At 52.3% G+C, this 16767-nt stretch overlaps 1 protein-coding gene across 1 annotated transcript; it reads left to right on the forward strand.

Annotated features, from left to right (window-relative positions):
- Nucleotides 1-4796: 4796 nt before the first annotated feature.
- Nucleotides 4797-5444, forward strand: NEUROG3 (neurogenin 3). The gene has a single exon (XM_075533592.1). The coding sequence runs from the start codon at nucleotides 4797-4799 to the stop codon at nucleotides 5442-5444; it is 648 nt and encodes a 215-aa protein (XP_075389707.1).
- The last annotated feature ends 11323 nt before the right edge of the window (nucleotides 5445-16767 follow it).

Below are 16767 nucleotides of genomic sequence, written 5' to 3' on the forward strand. Positions count from 1 at the left end.
GAGGGTGCCTGTGTCCCTGTGAAGAGTACACACCGAGCTGCTCCACATATGTCGCCACAAATCACAGTGTCTCTCCCTCCTCCCAGCCCCCACCCCCACCCCCGGAGCGCATCGGGACCGAGGACAGAACAGAGAGAGGCGCTGAGAAGAGGCGCCGTTTCAACAGGTGTCTCTGCGCGCAAGGCACCTTTTCACGCATTCACCGTCTCCGACGGCGGCTGCAATAATGTGGACACTTTGTTTCCAAGCGCTGCGCGCAAGCTGGGGACGCCCGGGGGAGGAGACCTTGGACAAGGAGGGGGAATGTGTAAATAAAGACCTCGGGAGCTCCTGGAGGCCCGCGCCCTCTCCTCCCTTTGTTCTCACACTCCCCGGGCCAGAGCTCCCTCGTGCGCCCTGGGGGGTGGCATATGGCGCCCTCTCACCTACCCAAGAAAAAGAAGCAGCCACCCATTCAAGAGCGCACGAGGTCTCTGGGCCCGGGGAGGGGAAGTCTCTCAGGGAATGACCTCTCTCCCAAAGCAGAGGAGAAGCCTGCCTTATCTCTCCCCACCGCACCCTCGCCACCCCCTCAGCTGGCACAGCAGCCGTTGGGTGGGGAGTTGCAAGCGCCAGGCAGCACCAGCCTGCGGAAACGCCACAGCTCCCCGGCAGATGAAATATGGGGCTTGTGAGCCCTTGGAGACCATATGCTTTCAATAAAAGAAGACAAATAGGACCGAGATAGGCCATGCAGCCAACCTGTTATAAATGGGTGGCAATTGGGCCAATGTACACGGGAGTAGGGCCCCCGGGGGGAGGCCTGCTCGGTGCCAAATCCATGTGTCAGCTTCTGGGACAGGTGTGCCCAGGGGCCAGGGACCAGGTCTCCCCCCTCCGGGTTTATCACAGCCAAGGTAATATTGTGCTAACTATGAGTAAACAGTCATTGTGAAAAAGAGGGAGAGTTTATCAGAGGCGAACTAGTTGGGGGTGGCCTAACAATAAAGTAGCCCGCCTGGGAGCAGGTGATGGCTGGCTGCGCTGACTCTGGCGGTAGATGTTTTCCAAAGCACTCCACTTTACAATCTCTTGTAATTATTTATTAAACGAAATCTATTTATTATTATTTTAGCAAACACTGGAGACAGGTGGGGCTTTCTTTGCCTCGTCTCCTTTTGTTTGAAGGGCTGTTTGAAGTGGCCAGTCTCGGCCCTGGCAGCTCGCTCACCAGATTTTTGTCTTCCCCTCTTTCAGTGCTGAGGCAAAGGCGAGAGAAAGAAGCCCCTTCCTCTGACAAGCCATTAGCTATTCAGCTTCCTAAGGCTCCCCTCCCTCCCCCTCAATTCTCAAAGAGCCCCCACGGACTGCTAGGATTCCCCCCGCCAACGGGAAGACAGCGGAGCCAGCGGATGCCTTCCTTCTTTCCCAGTCTGTCCGCTATCGCCAGGCGTCTTACTGTCACCTCTCTCCTGAGTCCCTGCAGCCTCCAAGCAAACCTAGCTCCCCGGCGGGTCGCAGGACACAGGGGGCCCAAAGGGCCTGGAGATGGTGACTGACCCATACCCGCAAGAACAGGGTCTTCTACCCGGGAGAAGAACCTTTTCACAAGCATCAACTAGAGCGCACGGAGTCAACATCGCTGTGCGCCTTCGTTGTTAAAAGCCCCGGGATTGATTTTGGAGAGAGGTCTGCGCTTCCCCCGCAGCAGAGATAGAGAGCATGAATCCTCGATCTCTAAGCCCCTGGGGATCCTCGACCTTCTGTCCCATCCTCCTGACCAGAAACTCTAGGAGTCCCGGCGTTCAGCACCTAAGCGGCTTCTCCCAGCCGCTGGTGCGCGCTCCTCATTAAGGTTGCTTTTTGCGCATTGCTGAAGTGATGGCTACCAGCAAACCCTGGAGGACCCTGAGATGGAAGTGCTCTAGGGGGGCTAGAGAAAGATACCAAGAAGACCTCAGGGCTCTCTGTCCTTCAATAATTCCCCCCAAGAATCTCCAGAATCTTCTTTGCCAAGAGATTCTCAGGCTGGGGTCGCCACCACTTCTTAGACGTTCAGCGCAGGCTCCAGGCAGGGCGAGCCCAGCTCTTGTTCTCCATCTAGATTCACGGCAGGTCTCGGATCGTGGGTATGAGCTGCTCTTCATGCCGCTAGCAAACCATTGGGTTGCTGGGATTCCCCATGAACAAAGCTTCTGCCACAGAGCCTGCTTGGAGCCCCGGGCCCTTCGGAAGCACTCAGGCATTCCCCTCCCGGTTCCCAAGTTGCATGGAGTAGGTAAATCAAGCAAAACCCGGCTCTGGGACAGGAAAGTCTGAAAATGAGGCTGGAGTGGACACCTTGGAGCTGAGTATGGGCTCATTATGCTTTTTTAAAAAATGTGACCCAGTTATCCCTCACAGACCACAGACTTCCCTCTATTTTCTGCATTTAGGGTATCTGGTAGCACAGTGGTTACAAGTTGGGCTGTTTGAAACCACCAGCTTCTCAGAGGGAGAAAGAGGCTTTCTTCTCCCTTAAAGAGGTACAGTCTCAGAAACTCACGGGGACAGTTCTACTCTGTCCTATAGGGTTGCTATGAGTCAGCATCTACTCCTTAGCAGTGAGGCTGTCTGGAGATAATATTTTCCCCTAGTATTATGGAAAGGAAGTGGGTCAGAGACTTGGGACCTGAATTCTATGTGGTTTGATAAGACTTTCTAAGTGACTATGGTAAGTCACCACCCCATCCCACCCCCACCACCCACCACCACCCCACCCCCCGCCTCGATTGCTACATCTATAAAATGGGTCTCAGTTCCCATTCCTGTGTCTAGAAGGCAGCTCTGTCTGGAGCAAGTTATAACCTAAGGGAGCAGCCACAGCAAAGATGGAGCCAGAGTCCGTGTGTGTGTGTGTGTGTGTGTGTGTGTGTGTGTGTGTGTGTGTGTGGTGGTAGTGAGGCTGGGGGTCTCTGTTGGTCGTCATCCTAATTTGGGGTTGCAGTTCCCTGCTCTCAGCGCTGCACCCCAGTTCTAGAGCGCCCCTCTCTTCACTCCCAGGCACACTAATTCCACCCCACACCCCCATCCCGCAAAGGAACCTGGGCAGTGAGTCCTCACTGGTGCGGACAGCTGACCTACCTCCACCCCTCACTCCATTGCCTCAGTCTCCCAGCCTGGTCTGACCCGCTGCCAGCTTTGAGGAGGCTTGGTGGGTCTGACTCCTTAGAAAACCAAGCCTCCCCTGCCTCAGGAGGCTTAGCCTGGGCCGCAGTCGTTTCGGCGTTGGCTTCTCCCCTAGGGTAAATCTCGGTCGGTCAAGAGAGACGAGCGGAAGCTGCGACCCTTCACCCCAAGTGACCGGAAGCAGAGACCACGGAGTGTCCGAGGCGGGGACAAGAGGGAGGGGCGGAGAAGAAAGGAGACAAACTAGGTTTTCAATCACTGTGGGAAGACCTAGTGCGGCAAACGGAGGGCCGGCGCTCCGTGCAGGATAGTGCTGAGGCAGGGAGCTGCGCCCGGGGACCGCCTGCAGCCCCTCCCCGGATTGGGCCGGACAGCTGAAAGGGAGAGAGAGGCGATTGGTTCCGGAAGCGCCAGCACCCCCGTAGCGCCCAAAAGACCCAGCCCAGGCGGAGGCCTTCAGCTCTGGGTCTTGCTGGGAACTCCTGGCCCGCTCTTGACCCTGCACCCCTCCTGATCCTTACCCGTGTGCCCTGCCCAGCACGCCAGGGTACTGTCCACCACTGGTGCGGTGGAATGTCTCCTCGAAGTTCCCATCACAGTCTCCCTCTGCCTTTAGGGAACGATCCAAACGTGTTGGTTTAGGGATCCAAGCGCCGCTATCTGGAGAAGTTTGGGATGGCATCTCCGGGGTTGGCTGCCCAGCAGACAGCCCCTTAGGCAGGCAATCTTGCCAGGATGGAGCAGGTAGTGAAACAACACCCTTTGTGTTCCTCAGCCTGATCCACAGCACAAGAGCGCAGGGTGGTAGCTAGCATCAGTGGAGCGTCTTCCAGCTAGTAGCCAGGACTCCTGGCTCCTTGTTCCCTCTCTGCCACCACTTCACTGGGCTGCTAGGGGCTGGCCGCCTCCCTCCCAGAGCCTGAGCGTTCCCATTCGTTACGCGCTAGGAGTGGCCTCCCCTTCAAGTTCACCAGAGTCCCAAGAGAGGGTCTACGCACAAGTCAAAGAACGCTGCAATACCAGCAAAGAGTTCAGGCCGGCCAGTAGCAGTTTTGCGCCCTGGGTGAGAGGTTCTTTGAGGAACCGAGAGTTGCTGGGACAGAGCCCATGGAAAAGAGCAAACAGAGGGCGCTCCCCTCCCCGCCCCCGCCCCCCTGTCCCGAGCCTTTTGTCCGGAATCCAGCTGTGCCCCGCGGGGGAGGAGGGGGACTCGCGTGGCGCAGCCCCGGGACCGGGCGCTGATTGGCTCGCGGCTCGGGCAGCAGCCGGGCAGGCACGCTCCTGGCCCGGGCCGAGCAGATAAAGCGTGCCAAGGGGCACACGACTTGCGGCTCAGGAATTCCCAACGGTCTGGTCTCGCTGCCACACCAGCAGAGAGCCACTGTCAGGGCCCGAGTTCCCGCAGGCTTCGAGTGTCTCCGATCCCGGTGGACAGCGCAGGCCGGCTCAGACCTTAAAACTGACATTTCTGTGCCGTTTTGCGCCCAGCAAAATAGGTAACGCTCTCTTTTGGCACTTGGAAGGTACCCAGGGGAGGACTGGGGGGTGGGGCTGGAGGACCCCGGACGCGGTGGGGCGGCTTCCTTGTTTTCCTCTGCTCCCGGGTGACCAAGAGACATTTACGGATGCCCCTATTACCCCGCCACAGGATGGCGCCTCATCCTTCGGGTGCGCCTGCTGTCCAAGTGACCCTCCAGACGGAACAGCCCTTCCCGGGCGCCTCAGACGACGAAGGATGCTGCTTGGCGTCCGCACCGCCCAGCCCCACCCAAGCACCCCCAGACGGCGCGGAAGCCCAAGGGGGCAGCTGTCAAGGGGTGTCCAGGAAGCTCCGGGCGCGGCTCGGGGGACGCAGCCGACCCAAGAGCGAGTTGGTGCTGAGCAGACAGAGACGGAGCCGGCGCAAGAAGGCCAACGACCGAGAGCGCAATCGGATGCACAACCTCAACTCCGCGCTGGACGCTCTGCGGGGCGTGCTACCCACCTTCCCCGAGGACGCCAAGCTCACCAAGATCGAGACGCTGCGCTTTGCGCACAACTACATCTGGGCGCTGACGCAGACGCTGCGCATGGCAGACCACAGCTTCTACAGGCTGGAGTCACCCGCGCCGCCCTGCGCAGAGCTGAGCAGCCCAGGGGGCGGCTCCCCGGGGGGATGGGGCTCCCTCTACTCCCCGGTCTCCCAGACAGGCAGCCTGAGTCCCGCTGTCTCTCTGGAGGAGCTGCCGCGTCTGCCGGCGCCCGCCTCCCCAGCCTGCCCGCGCCCGGGCGCCCTGGCCTTCTCAGACTTTCTGTGAAGGGTGGCTAGAGAGAGGGAGGGGCGGCCGGGGAGGGGCGGCGGCGACCCTCCAGTACAATCGCTTCTCCTGGCTGTCGATCTCTTTCTGCCGGCAGCTCCCTCGCCCACGGGGAGGCGGACCTGATCGAATCCAGGGCCTTCGGCGCCCGCCGTGCCAAGTCCTGTTCTCCCGCCAGGTGGGCTCTGCCGGCTTCGTGCGTTTTGGGCCCTCTTCCCGAGGCCACCCCAAAAATCTCGTGCAACGAGGAATAATAGCACTACAGAGTCCGAGATGTTTCTGGTCTCCAGACGCTCTACCTGCACTCTAGAGCCGGTCTGTGTGTCTGGCTGTCAGTCTGTTTTTCACCACGACCCCTGCAATACGGCCTCAGTGCTTGCTCCCCTCTCTCCTCCAAAGATGTCTGTACCTGCCTTCCTCGAGTCCTAGTTTGCGGGCCACTCCACTCTGCCTTAATCCGAAAAGACGACTTTCGGCTTTCTTGTGCACTTTCGCCAGCCACAGTCTTCCCAGGGGCAGGAGGTCCGTCTGGAAACCAGCGTTCCCTGGAGGGACAGGGCCTTCCCACACCCCGCCCCTCCGTGCTTCTTGGGCGCCCTGACCTGGTGAGCAGCACCACCCCAACCTGGAGCACTACGAGTCTTTTTGAAAAATCACTTTGTGAATTTGATGATGCCTTTTGAAATGAATTTTAGTGCGGTAAATTATATAGTCCCTGCCCCTCTTTTACACGTCTGTATTTATTGATGAGATATTTTTGGTAAAGGGCTATATTTTGTGCATAAGATTGTTTAGGAACTGGTGAACGCGATTTTGAGCCAATTAAAAAGAAAGAAAAACGAAAGGCGCCTCAAAATGTGAGCAGGGTGATTTTGAAGGTGGGTCGACAAGAGGGGGGCTGCTGCCTGCTAGACTGAAGCCAAAAGGGGCGTTTCTGCCCTGGGAAGAGACATGCCTCTTTTTTTGGGGGGGGTGTTATTTAGTTTGTGCATTCTGAAAGCAAGTTAGTTTCACACGCCTAAAACGTCAGAGTTGCTTCTGCGAAAGCATTGGTCCGGCCTTCAAGTTCTGTTAATGAGGTAGCGACTGGTCTTCATTCGAAAGGAACCGTAGAAGAAAGACCAGCCTCGAACTAGTGCTCCTCACTGGAGGGCTGGCCCTTTTCTCTGCACCATCGACCTGCAGAAGGAGCGACCGTTACATTTGAGGGGAGGGAGGAAATGTTAAGGCAGCTTCAGGATCAGAGCCCTCAGGAACGTGGGCTGGTCCTCCCAGGCATTTCCCCACCAAAGTTCCCAGAGGCCTACTAGAGCAGCCCTGGCGCAATTTTCGCTCTGGCCGCCTGGTAGAAGCGTGTGCACTCGTTGGAAGCAAAGGGCTAAGAAGAGAAAATGGGGCAGGTCTGGCTGGAATCTCTGGAATCTCGAACTATCTGGATCTTCAAGAAACGGTTCCAGGTTTCCAGTCAAGGTCCTCTCGTATCCCCAAACGGGTCTACTTTGGAGACTGAAGCCTGTCTCCCGAGTGCGAGTGGAGAGTTCCTATCTGGCTTCCGGGACCCCAACGGCCTTGGGGAAGCCAAGCCTAGTCCAATAATAAGAATCTGCAGGTTCAGCCTGCTTCTCGGGAACAGAAAATGGAAGGCCAGTATCCAATTCTGGGAGTTGAACCTCAAAGGCTTCCTTGGGTCCCCCGATGAGTCCTTATGAAAAAAATCTGTGATCCCAGAGCGCCACGGCGCTGCCAGAGGCCAGAGGTACCGGGTTCTCCCACGCGCCAGAGCCTAAAGTGGCAGTGGCTTCGCAGGGGTTAACGCCACTGGCGTCTCTGTTCCCTGCCCTCTCGGCTTCAGAATGAACCTTTCCGCTCTCTCCCCTGCTCCCTGGCTGCTCAGTTGTCAGGGGCTGGACTTGGGGGCAGGAAGGGGGACGCTGTAAACAAAGGAATGAACAGAGGCGTTGTTTCAGACGCGGGCTTTAATCTAAGAGGAAGAGATTAATGGGTTATTGGTGACCTCTGCGGCGGCCAATTTTCCACCTGGGGCGCCGCCGGGGGCAGGTGTCAGCAGCTCCCTCCCAGCTTCTGCAAACTGGTTGCCTGGAGTTGATTGCTACTTGTAGCCATCTCGTTTGTAGAGTAGACCTCCCGCTGAGGGCCTGACAGGCTGTAATCTTAAAGGGAGCGTATCTCCAGGTCTTTTCTTCTGCTGCACTTCTGGGTCCGCTTGACCTGCCCAACGTAAAGCCTAAATCCTGCATGAATCTCCATCTCCTTCCAGGAAAGCCGCTTCGCAATCTGAACTGTTGAGAGACTTGCTGGAGGAAGAGGCATTTGAGAGCGAACTTTAGGTTTGGAGAAGAATTTTCTCACACGAGAAGATCGTTGTCTGTGGAAAGCGGAGGGACGTAGTGTCCATGCAGGCAGGGGATCTCTGGGTGCAAAAACGCCCCGAAAGTGGAGATGCGGTGTGCACCCAGATGCCAGTGGTCAGGGCCCTGCGGCTGCTCCCACTATCCAATCCCTCTCCTGCTTTGCAGGGAACTCATTAAGTAGCCATTAGTCACCCAACGCACACAGATACACAAGATGCTCCTCCGCCCCACGAATTTAAAAAAAAACCCGCGTAAAGTTTAACCAACTCAGCTGCTAGGCTGTCACCTTGGGGGGCCGGGGGTGGCAGCAGGTCGGAGCCGGAACTGTTGACCCTGCTCGCCCGGTGAGCAGCGGACAAGAGAAGGCTTTGGGCGAGAGGGAATCGCTGTAAATTTGGGGTCTCCAGTGGCAGGAGTGGTGCACCAGTGTGTGTGGAATGCCGTTGAGGTGGGAAACCTTGCCAAAGAGCGGCCCCACCTTTCCAAAGAGCGCCCCCACCTCCGCAAGACTCGCAAACAGTCCTGAGAGCGGCGCATCCCACCAGCCCCAAACCACCACCAGGCTGCCTCCCCCACCTCCCTCGTCTTTTAAAGCGTTCCGGGCTTTAAAAACCAGTCCGGCTGTTGGCCTACTCCACGGGAAACCTGCCCCTTGGCCCCTTGGCGGGCGCTCTCTGGCCTGTGGACCCCCAAGGATCGGAGATCGCTGCAGGAGCCCCAGGTTCCTGAAACTAGCGCAGCGTCCCAAGCGGGGTCAGGAACGACACATCCCCTCTTTAGCCTTTGTCTGGGCCCAAGCCCGGCTTCCAGAAAAGCAGCACATGAATCTGCACCACCCCCTCGGCCCAGTGTGCACACACAAGCAGGTAGATTTATGGTGCCCTGCCCCCATCCCACCCCATCCCCCAGCCAGCCAAGTCCGAGGACAAAGCGCCCCACGGCCATTTGAATGCTAATGTCTGCGAGCCTAGCCGCCGAGCTAGCACAAAGGCTGGCTGGGCCCGGGGCGCACGCGACCGCCCAGCCCGCCTCTCCTATCCCCCAAGGGCCACTCGACGGACTGTGTGACCTTGGACCAGTCTCCCAGCCTTAGTTTATTCTCGGGAGAAGTTAAAGGACTCCCAGAGTGCCTAGCAAAGGCCTGCTTGTGATTCTGAGTTACAGTCCCCACGACCACAAACGACGCCAAGGACCCTGCGGGCCCCGGGGACTGGGGCAGTGTGCGGAGGCGTCCGCAGGACTCGGCTGGCAACACGGTCCGCTGCAGAACAAGCGCTGGATAGAACGAATTATACTTATTCTCCCTCGGGTTGCCTTCTCTCCACATCTCTGCCCACATTACCAACGCGATCGTGTGCAAACAAGGGGCGTGGTCACTTGCTAAACTTCCCTTCCAACCCCACTTTCACCATACCAAGAGCTGTCAGAGATGTGGAGCTGTGCGAGCCTGGAAGCTCTGTACCCTCGAAGGTCCGGTGAGGTGGGCAAGGCAGGGCTGACTGAGCCCCTTCAGCCGCCCGATGAGTTGTCTAAGCAAGCTGAGACCGAGGCCCGGGTTCTAGTCTAGCAGCTTGGCACCTTTTTTTCTGTGCCGCCAGTTAGGAGTGTTGTGAGTTGCGTCTCAGTGTGCTGTCAGCGTACATTCTGCCCTGGGAGTATCGTAAAGGCAAGACGTTTACCTACCCTTTGGTTTCCCCTGGCGCCCAGAGCCTGGAGAAGTTCAGGGTTCCTGGCAGCCCCCTCAGCTTGCAGAAATCAAGGTCCAGGCTGACGGCAGCCGGCGCCTGGCAGGCTAGGGGATCCGCCAGCCCTGAGGGGTTCGGAGAGGCGAGGGCTCGCCCCTGACCATGGTGCTGAAACAACAGCACCGCTTGGGGCAAACGACGCGCCGCAGATAGTGGTTTGCTTAACCCGCAAAGTCACCGGTCCACCACCTCTACCCAGGTTTACAGGCCGGATCCTCTAAGGAGGTCCCCGTGGACACACAGACCCAGAGAACGGTCAAGTTTCCCTGGGAGTGTGGTGGAAAATCTGCGCTATGCGGATGACTACTTCGCTACCCTAGCAAAGCCTCCTTTTCTCTCCGTGGGCCGAGGGGACTTTTCTTGAACATGAGCAATGTTATGGCCATGTCTGAGAGGCCAGGCGATGGAGCAAGGTTGGAAGTGCAGGGTTCCGGCAGCTTTAGCTGAGGGAAACTAGTTTGGAACTTCGCCCACAGCGAGGGGGCGGGCCTCATTCTCTGAGTTACAATTGCGTTTTCTTTTTCCTCATTCTAAGATCAAGAGCAAAGGGGATAGTAGCGTGGTTAAGGGCAGTGACTTTATAATCACATCGACATGGGCTCTACTTCTGAACTGCCAATAACTGGTGGATTGCAAGTAGACCCCTTTGCCTCTCTAAGACCCATATTTCTCATCTGTGTAGTTGAGGCAACAAATAGTAGCTGTTTCAATGGACTGCTGTACTGATTGAATGCACTTGCCCTTGCAGGACATAAGCTCAACCTCAGTACATGACAACCAAATCCACTGCCACCGAGTTGATTTCAGCTCAGTGTGATCCCAAGGGCATGCTCCCTAGGAATCTGAGGCATTAAACCTACAGTGGAACAAATAGACTCTCTTTCTCTCATAGAACGGTTGGACTGACAGTGAGCATGCTATCATAAAATGTGTCTGACTCCTTTATTTTATCTTCTTTTCCATCTTTCCTATTCTCTATGATTTTACTATGATCTTTGTATATTATAGCCGTACAGTTGTGCCTATGGACCCTGCAGTGGTTAGAGGCTGGTTTACTTTGACACATGGTATTTTCAATATTCTTCTCTAGCACCACAATACAAATGCATCGATTCTTCTACTGTCTTCCTTTTTCAATGTTCAATTTTCACGTGCATATGAGGCAATGGAAAATACCATGGCTTCTTCTCAAAGTAATATCCTTGTTCTTCAAAACTCTAACGCAGTCTGGTGCAGCAGATTTACCCAATGTAGTATGTCTTTTTAGCTCCTGACTGCTGCTTCTATGCACATTGATTGTGGAACCAAGGGGGGGAAATCCTTGAAAACATCAATCTTTTCTCTATTTATCATGATATTATCTATCAATTCAGTTGTGATGATTTTGAGTTTGTAATTCATACTGAAGGGTACAATCCTTGATCTTCATCAGCAAGTACGCCCACTGAGCCTCACTTACAGCAAGCAAAGTTGTTCTACTGTATATAGCAAGTTATTAATAAGTCTTCCTCCAATCCTGATATCATATTCTTCTTCATGTAGTCCAGCTTCTCTGATGATTTGCTCAGCGGACAGACTGAACAAGCATGAATGCTCTTACATGCCTTTCCTGATTTTAAGCTATGCAGTGTTCTGAATTCTGTTCACAAGACATCCTCTTGATCCATGCACAAGTTCCTTGTGAGCAGAGTGAAGTGTTCTGGAATCCCCATGCTTCTCAAGGCTGTCCACAGTTTACTATTGTTAACACAGGTTAGTTCCTTTGCATAGTCAATGAAACACAAGTGATGACCCCAATTAGAGCAGCCAGTCCACAGAGAGGACCACATGGGCAGCCCACTATGAGACATGACAGCACTCACTGACCCATGGCCCTGCAGGGAACAGCACCTGAGACACAGTGTGGGAATTGCGCCCTGAGGCAAAGCACTGGGGGAGTGCAGCAGAACAACAAGGGAATGGAGCAGCAAGGTCCCCAAGGAATGCTGAAGGTGACCTTTGGGGCCAGGGCGTGGTGCCCCAACAGACTGAACTGGAAAACACTCCTAAAGGCCAACAAATGATCCTTGAACTAACTACAAGCTTTTCTTTCTTGTTGTGTTTTGTTTTGCTCTTTGTCAGTGGGTTGTTGTTGTTGTTTTGTTGTATATTGTTCCTTGGTTTTGCTCTGTCTTTTTTTTTTTTTGCATGTTATTATCTCTGCAGGTCTGTCTGAATAAGATAGGCTGGATGGACAATCTGGAGGAGAAAACAACGGGACCAACACTTCCAGGGGGACATGGGAGAGGGGGAGGTAGGGGGAAAGGAAGTGGTGTTAACACACCCAGGGACAAGGGAACAACAAGTGATCCAATCGGTGGTGAGGTGGGTGTGGGAGGCCTGGTAGGGCATGATCAACGGTAATGTAACCAAGAGGAATTGCTGAAACCCTGGTGGGGACTGAACGTGATCGTGGGACAGGAGGAAAGTCAAGGGAAATAGAGGAAAGAGCTGAGAGGCAAAGGGCATTTATAGAGGTCTAGATAAAGACATGTAAATATGCAAATATATTTATATATGAGGATGGGGAAATAGATCTATGTGCCTACATTTATAGGTTTACTATTAAGGTAGCAGAAGGACATTGGGCCTCCACTCAAGTACTCCCTCAATGCAAAAATACTTTCTTCTATTAAATTGGCATTCTATAATGCTCACCTTCCCTACACAATCTCTGAAGACAAATGGGTGCATAAGCAAATGTGGCGAAGAAAGGTGATGGTGCCTGGCTATCAAAAGATATAGCGTCTGGGGTCTTAAAGGCTTGAAGGTAAACAAGCGGCCATCTAGCTCAGAAGTAACAAGGTTCACATGGAAGAAGCACACCAGCCTGTGTGATCACAAGGTGTCGAAGGGATCAGGTATAAGGCATCATCAGAACAAAAAAATCTTACCATTGTGAATGAGGTGGGGAGTGCAGAGTGGAGACCCAAAGCCCATTTGTCAGCCACTGGAGATTCCCTTGCAGAGGGGTCTAGGAAAGGAGACGAGCCAGTAAAGGTGTGATGTAGCAACGCTGAAAAATACAACTTTCCTCTAGTTCCTAAATACTTCCTCCTCCTCCTCCTCCTCCTCTTCCTCCCCCCGCCACTATCATGATCCGAATTCTACCTTGCAAGTTTGGCTAGACCAGAGGATGGACACTGGTACAGATAGGAACTGAAAACACAGGGAATCCAGGGCGGATGATCCCTCCAGGACCAGTGGTGTGAGTGGCGGCACTGGGAGGGTAAAGCAAGTGTGGGTTGGAAAGAGGGAACCGATTACAAGTATCTACATGTGACCTCCTCCCTGGGGGATGGACAACAGAAAAGTGAGTGAAGGGAGACGTTGGATAGGGTAAGATATGACAAAATAATAATTTATAAATTATTAAGAGTTCATGAGGGAGGGGGAGCAGGGAGGGAGGGGGAAAATGAGGAGCTGATGCCAGGGGCTTAGGTGGAGAGCAAATGTTTTGAGAATGATGAGGGCTATGAATGTACAAATGTGCTTTACACAATTGCTGTATGTATAGATTGCGATAAGAGTTGCATGAGCCCCTAATAAAATGATTTTTTTTAAAGAAACACAAGTAAACATCTTTCTGGTATTCTCTGCTTTCAGCTAACATCCAGCAAACATCAGCAATGATATTCCTTGTTCTTTGTCCTCTTTTGAATCCAGCCTAAACTTCTAGCAGTTCCCAGTCAATGTACTGTTGCAATAGTTGTTGGATGATCTTGAGAAAATTTTACTTGCATTCAACATCAAAGATGTTGTTCTACAGTTTGAGCATTCTGTTGAATCATCTTTCTTCAGAATGGGCACAATATGTATCTCTTCCTGACAGTTGGCAAAGTAGCTGTCTTCCAAATTTCCTAGCATAGACAAGTGAGTGCTCCCAGTGCTTCAGAAGTTTGCTGAAACCTTTCAATGGGTGTTCTATCAATTCCTGGAAACTTGTTTTTAGCTAATGCATTTAGTGCAGTTGGAACTTCTTTCTTCAGCACCATTGGTTCTTGTTCATATGCTACCTTCTGACATGGTGGAAAGTCAGCTAGTTCTTTTTGGCACAGTGTCTCTGTGTATTCTTTCCATCTTCTCTTGATGCTTCCTGCGTCATTCAATATTTTCCCCATAGGATCTTTCAAGATTGCAATTCAAGGTCTAATTTTTTTTCTTGAGTTCTTTCCAGTTCTGATATGCAAAGCTTGTTTTTTCCTTTTGTTTGTCTAATTTTAGGTCTTTACACATTTCATTATAATATTTTACATTGTGTTCTCTAACTTCACTTTGAAATTTTCTTTCTTTCCCCCAAGCCAATTTTATCCAGCTTTATTAAAGACGCTTTCCATAAACAATCACGGTCTTCAGGCAGGATGTGGGCAGACGATCACTAACAGCATACAGCAGCTTTCAAACTCCCTTCTTCAATGGACCATCAGAATCAGAAAGCCACTGTAAAACCCACTGAAGTCTTCAGCTGACGCTCTGAACAAGGAAAGTTTAGAGTGAAGATGGACATTTCACATTTAACATGTTGTCATAACAACTTTTCACAAGCCAACCCTGACTTTCAGAAATGAAAAGAACAGGGCAGAATTACCAATCTGATGATCCACAATCTGAACAAAGGTGGCGCTGCTCTTTTGAGGGATGCCATGAGGATGGCGTCACTGGAAAGTCCAGATCGCCCAATAATCTAACAACCAATGTTTTGAGGTCAGGTCCCAACAGGTGTCTGGTTCATGGATGCCAAGTCTGTGCTAAAGGCAGAGAGGGAGAGGAAGATATGGAGGATGTAAAAACAAAGGTGTGCTTTTCCCCTCTCACAAGGTGTTTGTGCCAAGGTGGCCCACGTGTGTCAGTGTCAGGGAATCCCTTCTCCTGGGAACCCAGAGGGAGTCTCTCACACCTAGCAGGGCAACGTGTTGTCTTCCACTCCATCCAGCTTTGGAGACAGCTTATGAGTAACATTTGCCCCTGCCCCCCCCAAGACAACAATGAAGTGTTCTGTGTGCTAAAAACATAGCTTAAAAAAAAGTTTAAAAAGTGCATTTTTATAAAACTTGATAAACACAGTATTTCAAACTGTACAGTCACCAGAAGTACACAGGTATCAAAAATGCACACACTTTGCATCTCGAGCCTTTCAGCTTTCCGTGCCTGCTCTGTGTTGGCGTCTCCACCTCCCATCCTTGCCAGCCTCGCTTTCCCGTTTCCCTTTGGGCACCTTCTCTCCCTTCTTGGCAGGGGCCTTCTGAAGCTTAGCTGTGGTTTTGGAGGATCAGGTTTAGCATATAACCTTGCTGACCTCCTCTGAGGTTCACCCTTCACCTTGACTTTATCGCCCTCAGCATCCCCTTCACCCTTTTTCTTGGGCAGGTTGGCGGTAGAGGTGCACATTCACTGGACTCGGGGATGGGCAGCACACAGGCTTTGGTTGATCCGGGGGTGATTCTCGCCTCTTCACACTGCTTCCCTTTGAAATGTTCTATGCAGCTCTTTTACTTCACCCTTTCTTCCATCTGCTTTAGCTGCTATATGTTAAAGAGCACGTTTCCCATCTATCATGTGCCCTCCTGCTTCTTTTCCATCGCCGAGTCCATATTGTTCATCTACTGCTCCTTCCTCTGTGTCCAACTTGTGCATTCCAGTCACCAGTAACTGCCGGTGCATCTTGATCTCATGGTTCATCCATTTCCAACTGAAGTCATTGGTAAAATTCTCCAACTTCTTCATCACTAGCTTTGGTGGTTGGTGCATAAATTTGAATAATAGTTGTATTGAATGGATTTCCTGGAAGGTGGATAGATATAATTCTATCACAGACTACATTGTGCTTCTTGATGGATTTAGCAAGATCCTTTCTGGCAATGAATGACACACCATTCCTCTTGTGTTATTCCCAACATAGTAAATCTTATGACATTCTGATTCAAAATGGCCAATACCAGTCCATTTCAGCTCAGGAATGCCTAGGAAATCTATATTTATGTGTTCCATTTCATTTTGACCACTTCTAATTTTCCTGAATTCACACTTTGCACATTAGGAGATGTTTGCAGCTGTCTCTCCTAACCTTGAGTCGTGTCCCATCAGCAAATGAAGATCCCGGGAGTTGCCTTCCCCCCCCCCCCCGGCTTTACCCCCATCACGTCACCATGTCGACTCCCCTCCAAGAATCCAGCTGCTCTGCAGTCACATTTAGAACACCCTCGGACCTGAGGTCCATCTGCCGGCAGTATCACTGACAAGGTTCTTCCTTGGTTTAGGCCAGAGTGTCAACTTCAATTAAAACGCAGGCCATTCGGTGCAACAGGCAAGATTCACGTGAGCCACATCACATTGACACATTTTGTTAAATTTCTCTTTTGAAGTGAGGATTGCGGAATATGGACAGGATAATTAAACCACTATATAATTGCTTTTATTTAAACATGTATTTTTCTTAATGTATTTATAAAACTAAAATTACTTTTTTTTACCTGAAACATGCCAGCACTTTCCTCCTACTAGTTTTCACTTACCTCTTATGTTGTGACCAGAAAATATGACAAAGTAACTAATAAGACACACAGAATGTTGGACAGCTGACAAACGTGATGCACGATCGTAATAGCTTCCCTCTAAAAATGTTAACTAGCACTGCCCAAGGTATGATTCATAACAGCACAACCCAGAGTGCGCTTTTAACCTTTTCACTACTGGGATCTGTTGACATTACATGACACTGAGAGTGGCAGACACCGGATGGAGTCAGCTCATTTATACACGTCCACAGGCCCCCAGGAAAGGCACTGGGCCACGCGTATACTCGTCTTCAGTAGTTAAAGGGTTAATGAGGAAATTGTGCATACGGTATTGACTCGATCTCCGTAAGCACTATTTTTTTCTTAACAATATTTTCTATTTTCATTTTATTTCAGAGCATCGCGGGCCACAAAGTATTGCCTCGGGGGCCGTATGCGGCCCTCGGGCCGCCAGTTTGACACCCCTGGTTTAGGCTTTGGGGATCAGCCACTGTTTCAAAGCTCTGCAGCAGGTTTCCACAGGCTTCTTTCTCGGACGTGAGGAGCGGGGTCCTTCCTCATTGTCTTCTCTTACCAGGGGCGCAGTTTCCAGCGCCACAGCCACACAGCCACCGCACTTGGCAAACTGACAGACAAGTGGTGGCCTCAATGC

The sequence above is a fragment of the Tenrec ecaudatus genome, chromosome 16, assembly GCF_050624435.1.
Source record: "Tenrec ecaudatus isolate mTenEca1 chromosome 16, mTenEca1.hap1, whole genome shotgun sequence".
NCBI lineage: Eukaryota > Metazoa > Chordata > Mammalia > Afrosoricida > Tenrecidae > Tenrec > Tenrec ecaudatus.